Raw genomic sequence first — 7,223 nt, forward strand, 5'->3', positions numbered from 1 at the left:
ATGACAAGAATCACATTTCGCCATCCAAATTGCATATTTAAACTATAATCTAGATTACATGTCATAGCTTGTAATTTAAGTGGGTAAAGTACGCATTTAGTTCATATATCCTTTGAGAAAGAAAAACATTATGGTTATAAAAGCTGAAATCTTGCACGGCCAATGTGACCATCCTTTCTTCCTCTGTGAAAAGATCTGTAAACACAGGAGTGATGTAATTGTGGGATGAAACTGAATCCTCTCACTAAAATACAGCCATTTCCTCTGTCCCTTCCAGTGACAGATTACTGAGCAGGCTCGCTGAGCCCTGCAGCGTGCGCCTGGAAGGGATCCGAGCCCTGGGCCAGAATGCCAGCACTTGCTGTCTCACAACATGCTCTGGAAATGATTAAAAAGCAGTTTGAGAGCGCGCCTTTTCACTGTGGGAAATTCAGCTCTCCTGTACCCTCACTGAGATGCAAATGGAAGAGAAAACAGAGAAGGCCACAGTTCAAAAGTGGAGGGAAAACTGAGGAAAATGAAAAAAGAAAAAAAAGGTTTTCAGTGCTGAGGGCTACTAATGTACAGGAAACTCAAGGCTATTCACATATTGTAAGGAGCCGCTTAACATGATTATCCATTGGAAATTTGCATAAATAAATGCTATTTCCAATCCAACTTATTGAATATACTGTCTGGGGGTATATAATCTGTAGTTGAGGATCAGGGATAAGAACACTGTTTGCCAAAGTGTGGATAAGGTAAGCAGCAAGTGTTGTGAATAGTACCAGAATAACTGACATTGACATTATTATGTATGGGCCTGTGTTTTTGTACACAGTTGTCGTGCCTGACACATACCGGTTCATGCAAGAGTGGACACTCTGACCCTACAATGCGTTAAGTCAGGGAGATGGTGCTGACAAACTGCTGAGCATCTGGTCTCCAAATGTTCCCCATGACCCCCTCCTCTGCTACAGTATCTGCCTGGAATAAGCTGTTCCTGATTTGGACAGGGATCATGTGCAGCAAGTCTTCTGAGGTTCCACTTGCACGGTGCTCACGTGACAAAAATAAATACAGATATCAAGGCAGATGTGACACTGGGGCGTTGCCAGGAAAAAGTACCAGAAGGTCAGTGGAGGTATAGCATGAACTAGTCAATTTAGTATCTTGTCTGAGGTATGCTTGTTGACAGCTGAGATAGCACTTCAGAGGCCCTTTTTTTCTTTCTTTTTTCTTTTAACAGAACAACATAGCTCCCAGAGGAGGATGCCTGTGATTGCAGATATTCCTCTGCTGTCCATTTGAAGGGAATTAGGCCAGATGTGCAAAAGATGTGGTCCTTGAAGTAAATGCGGAACATGACCAGGATGCAGCACCTCTGGCCATTGGAAGTTTGTTTAGCAGCTTGCATATTTAGAAATTGGATTTAAAACTGCACTGATTGAGTTTTTGGCCTTCCGGGGGCAGAAGAGCGCCACAAAAACTGAAAACACCCTTGGCATATTGTCGCCAAATATTGTTGTTAGGACTTACTAAGGAGGATAACAATTGCCTACTTGCATATCCAGCCGTTATTCCATATTCTCTTAGTCACTTTAGGATGATCTGACAAATGAAAGTCAAATAGCCACTTCATTTTTTATCTTAGGTTTAATTTTCCCTGAACTTCTAAAAAAATCACAACTTGACAACTTGGACAGGTTGTATACAGTGTTTTTGCCTGAGCTTTGTTGCTGTAAACATCTGCCTGCTAGAAGCAATGTTAATGAGAGCCATAAACCTAAAGACTAGAGTACATTTGTGTGGGGAACCAAAAAATTGGCTAAAAGCTGCTAAAAAGCGACACGCAACACTGGGAAATGCTGGACTGTTAACAACAATGCTGTAAATTTATTGGACCAATGGTAGCATTCTTCCATCTATCTTTGAAAAACCCTAAGCCCTTTACGGACATAAAATCCCACAACCCCCATCCCACAGAACGGTTTTCTGGCCTTGATAGGATTTTCTCTCCTCCCACTTCAATCTTCCTGAAATTCAGCAGGGCACTAAGTATTTGTGGTGTTTCAATCCAACCTGTCAGTGTGTGGGAGCATTTGCTTTTATCTTCTCTGCTTTGCTCCGCGATACTCTCCACATCTGGAGGCCTTCTACCACTAAATCTCTGTGGCTCCACTCTAGATCCCCCCTGTATGTTTAAGCTGTTACAAGAAACAGAGCGGCTTGACCTTTTCCTCTAGCTGCCCAGGCTGAGGAGAGACACACAGTGTCTGCAGCCGTGGCCAGCCACGCGATGATTGCTGCGATTAGTATGCATAAATAAGAAAAGGCAGATCATTAGCACCAATTCATTCACAAAACTGACAGGTCACAAAACAGATAGGGACTAAAGGTCAGCTAAGTGCCCCGCTCGCTGTCTTAAAACATTAATGTTGAAATATGTGAGGGATATGTCAAAGTTGGCATTTCATAGTGATGTCAGCAAAAGCTCACCCTGCATCTGAAAAGACTTGCTGTGCTTTTTGAAAGCAGTTGAGATAAAGTATGTGATACCAAAGACATTAATTAGGAGTTTATGCAATGCACAGTCCGAACAAGGGCTGCACGATACGAGGGAAATATGCAACGACGTTGGTGAATATCGCGATAATGATATTCTTTGCGATAAATATTACTCAGTTTTGCCTTTCTGCTGCTTTCAGTATTCTGCTAAAATGCAACAGATTGCTTGTTGACTTTAAAATGAATGAAAGGAAATAATTTCCAACATTCTTTTATTGAAAGAATTGAACATTGAATTGGAACATAAAAGGCAGCACTAAAAAAAAGAATTTAGTTACATTTACTTTTTCAAGTGCAGTTTTAAACTGATTTCCCTTTTGAATCTCGGAGTGTGTCACGCTTTTGAAAGGTAAAATGAGATAGATACACTTTATTTATTCCGAAGGAAATTAAGGTGTCCAATGGCTTATACATGTCATGGATACACATAGGCACACAGACAATATGACATCCACACACACGTACATACTAGGGTGTGGAAAAAGTGTAGAAAGGTATCATTAATCAAAAGGTATCATTGCTTTTATACAAAGCCACTTACAATTGCTATATCTACATATCAGAGGTTGAACACCTGGAGTAACTAGGAGTTAAGTGTCTTGTTCAGGGACACATTGGCCGATATATCGGATTGGGAATAGAGCTCGGGCCTCCCACACCAAAGGCACGTCTTATCCACGTCATAACACCTACCTATGCTGCCTCTACAGCTACCAATCCAACCTCCGTATTTTGGTCCGTATGGGGACTTGAACTGGAGACCCTCCGGTGTCCAACCAGACTCCCTACGGACTGAGCTACAGTGCAATCATTCCAGTGCAGGGTAGTTTATGTCGCAGCCTTTCACATTGGGTTTGTTGTACCAGTTGATATTGCAATTATTAAAAAAGATATATTGCGTCTGAACAAACTCATGCTCATGGTAAAACAGCTCTAAATATCTCAGCTTTGTCACCGGAGTGAAGTAACATAACCCTGATAACATTTCTCCATCATTACAGTGGGAGTTTTGAAAATCACATTAGCTGGCAACATAACTGGATCATTACTAATGGTGCAGCATTAGGACACCGGGCAGTGGCTCATCTCTATTTGAAAGGTTGTAGAAGGACAGCAAGCTATATGGTCCAGCTTCAAGGCCTTGCTGTCTGATCCATATCTTAGCCTGAGTTTCATCCCTAGAGCCCCTAATGGCATGGACCTCTGGAGCCGCAGTAATGCTATCTGTGCAAAGGGGGGATGGACTCAAACCCTAACAGCATGCTGACGCTCATCAGCAATAAATCCTAGAGCTAGAAAAAGCAACTTCCTACACTCTGCAGACAGAAAAGCAGTGCAAAAAGGAACCCGTCGAAAACCTTCAAAAGAGAGACAATAACTCAATGCTGGCTGCCCGTTTTATGTACATTTTTTTGGAGGAAAGCCCTTGAATAATGGCCTCCATATAACAGAGGCTGAGCTCCCTGCTGAAGAGGGCTTTGGACTGTGGATACCACGGAGCGCACATAGTGGCAATCCACCTCCTCAAGGCTGTGGCCCTGTAGTCTGGATCCACAAAGAGGCACCACGTAATGGCTTCCTTATGGGCTCCCGGCGCAAGACTGATGGGCTGACAGAAGGTATGTTAAATATCTCCTGTTCTAACTGCTACATCGGGGCTTTGACCTTCTCTAAAACAAGGGCTTAACAAGAGACTCAGAGGGTCAGCTTGGAGGTGATCAGTCACTCGCAGCGATGCATGAGGTGGGGCTGCTTCTCTAAAGGAGGGTTCTGGATAAAAGCTCTGGGGTGGAGTGAGAAAGTCACTGGGTTCTCAGAGAGCTGTTTGGGTCTGTATGTCCTCATCGGTTTGGACAATTCGCTTATGGAACATTTTACAAAAAAACAACAACACTAAGTTGCACAGGTGTTTGGCCCATTGTCTTGTATCTGTGTTGTTTTGTCTCCCTCCCTCCCGTCTATCCTCTGTTTTTATTTTGGCACTGGGACACTTTCCCAGTCACAGTGTTGTTTGTCAGTTGTTTATAATTTCAAAATTGTCCCCCAAAATTGATCACAAATATATTAAGAAATAAGAAAGTGCCCTTAGAAATTAACAAAGCATTTAAATTAAAAAAATCTACAGTTTTGACGGGATAAAGACGGAACCTATTATCTTGTGCGTTCAAAGTATATCTTTTAATGAGTGAAATAGGTGAGTGAAATGTACTACTAAATTGACACCCCACGTCCAATTATAAACCAGCCCCCAACAGATCTGGGCATATTGTTGACAGAGAGAGAAGTGTAGCAGAGACGCATATTACACAGTGACACAAAGAGAGGATGTGAAAAAGACAAAGGAGAGGCTGGGAAGGAGGATTTTGAAGAGTAGGAGAAGGGAGAGAAGAAAAAAACTCACCTGAGAACAAAGCAGCATGACGAGCTCCACCACTGAGGTGCTTGACTTCATACACACAAGACCTGTAGAGACAATACACATTCACAGAATTAGATATTAACTTAAAGATAATACTTAAATACGTAGTTAAATAAATACAGTACAGTACAGCATACAGGCTTTATTGTTTTTGGCATACAGTAAGATAAATTGCAGGCAAAGTGACAAGCAATTTGTAAGCCTCCTAAATTGTGCTTAAAATTTGCCATCATAAAACTGTAAAAAAAAAAAAAATTGCATGTGCACAGAACAGATCACATATCTACATGCGAACACCTCGTACACACGCACACACACACATCACAAATGCACACACACTCACAGAAGTGAACACAGACATTCACAGCTTCTTTCCTCATCTCCATTCTGCAGACGGTGAGCTGCAGAAGCTGACAACTCTCTAATGAAACAAGGCCAAGTGTGAAAAGCTCATTTGCAGAAACAATGGCTGCAACTGTTCTCGTCTTCTGCACCTCTAGCTCCTCCTGTTGCACTTAAAGGTGCAGTCGTTAGTAAAGGAAAGAATAAAACTCTCTAGGACTCATTATAGGCTAGCAGGAGTAGAGCTCGTTTTCTCACAGCTGCCATTGTTTCATGGAGGACGGGATGTCAATCAGAGGAGAGAACAGAAAATTCCTAATTTAAAGGTCCCATGGCATGACAATTTCACTTTATGAGTTCTTTTTTAAATATGTGTTCCCCTAGCTTGCCTTTGGTCCTCCAGTGGCTAGAAATGGCGATAGGTGTAAACCAAGCCCTGGGTATCCTGCTCTGCCTTTGAGAAAATAAAAGCTCAAATGGGCCGATCTGGAATCTTGCTCCTTATGAGGTCATAAGGAGCAAGGTTACCTCCCCTTTCTCTGTTTTGCCCACCCAAAGAATTTGGCCCACCCATGAGAGAAAGACAACATGGCTTTAAAACGAGCAAAGTTTTAAAACCATGATGTCCCCCCCCCCTCCTCTGCTCCTCAAAAGCTACAGACTCAGAAATGGCACATACTGGAAAGCTCATTGTGGGACTGGCTCTAGTGGCTGTAATTCTGCACCAAGGCTGAATTTTGGGAAGGAGACTTCAGATACAGTTTTAGGGGACCACTAAGGTCTATATAAAGCCTCCAAAAAGCTCCACGTCATGGGACCTTTAAGATTTCAGTTAATGTTGCACAAGTTGTGCAGTACATACAGTACAACATCTACAATAAGAAATATTGGCTGTTATCACAATGACTAAATTCTCAGGGAGCGACATTAGAAACACAGTTGGCATCTGAACACCATTCAGAGGGGAAAACAGACTCCACGCTGTATAACTAACTGGCATATGAAACAGTAACTGGACCCTACTGTGACTGCACTGTGAATTAAATTTAAAATGTCTCTATTCAATTCAATTTTCCACACACAAAATTCCAAACAAGACTACAACCTGCAATGACTTTTAAGTTGGTTGACAGGGAAACTAATACTGGGCAACAACAACATAGTATAAGCTAATATCATAACATTCAATGGAAGTGGTTTTGCTTGTGCAAATTGTATAGTATGTAACAAAGAATGCAAAATATTCAGAACATTGGATGGATGGATGTTCTGCTCGCTGATTCCACATCCGTCTCTATTCATGAGTGGAGAGTGTCCGAGGAAGCGTATTGTAAATACTCTGAGAGGATGTGACCCTTCTCTTGTACACAGAGTGCCACCGCTGACCTCTTGTTATAGCAGTGACATGTTGAGCCATAAGTCAGGCCGGTCTGACACAGGAGTCAGGTGGCCGACTGACCCTGGCCTTGTGCTGGTAGACAAACTAAATGCATTCTATTTAAACATGGCCTGCCATTCCTTTCCTGTAAACAGGGCAGGGTTAAGGCACGGGTGAATGTGGCATTGTGGGGCAATGCGCCAGCAGGCTGGGCCACTCAAAGGACAGCAAGAAGCAGGCGGCAGGCATCACAACAGCAGCAGTGTTCACACACAGGACTTACCCACCAACTCCAAGTGTAAAGCTCAGGGTGCACTCAACATAATTGCCGCAGTGACCACATGTCTGCAGGGGGGTTGAAGGACTAGGGTGAGGAAAAGGGGCACAAAGGGCACAGGGGGGCTTGACCCCGGGCAATCTAAGGAGTGATGGATGACTGGTAATTACTGGTAAATGGAGCGCCTTTGCACTACAGCACAGTATTTCAACTGTGAGCCTGGGAAGGGCCAGGGAAAAGGAGAAACAGGGGGGGGGGGG

At 43.0% G+C, this 7,223-nt stretch overlaps 1 protein-coding gene across 7 annotated transcripts in view; it reads right to left on the reverse strand.

The window, feature by feature from the left end:
- Window positions 1–7,223, reverse strand: part of nbeab (neurobeachin b) — a 258,747-nt gene that overhangs the window by 109,389 nt on the left and 142,135 nt on the right. For all 7 annotated transcript variants that reach the window (XM_034866233.1, XM_034866253.1, XM_034866267.1 and 4 more), the window contains one exon: window positions 4,949–5,010. In XM_034866233.1, coding sequence (XP_034722124.1) covers window positions 4,949–5,010 — 62 coding nt within the window. The remainder of the gene's footprint in view (window positions 1–4,948; window positions 5,011–7,223) is intronic.

Source organism: Etheostoma cragini, chromosome 3 (genome assembly GCF_013103735.1).
Source record: "Etheostoma cragini isolate CJK2018 chromosome 3, CSU_Ecrag_1.0, whole genome shotgun sequence".
Classification (NCBI taxonomy): domain Eukaryota; kingdom Metazoa; phylum Chordata; class Actinopteri; order Perciformes; family Percidae; genus Etheostoma; species Etheostoma cragini.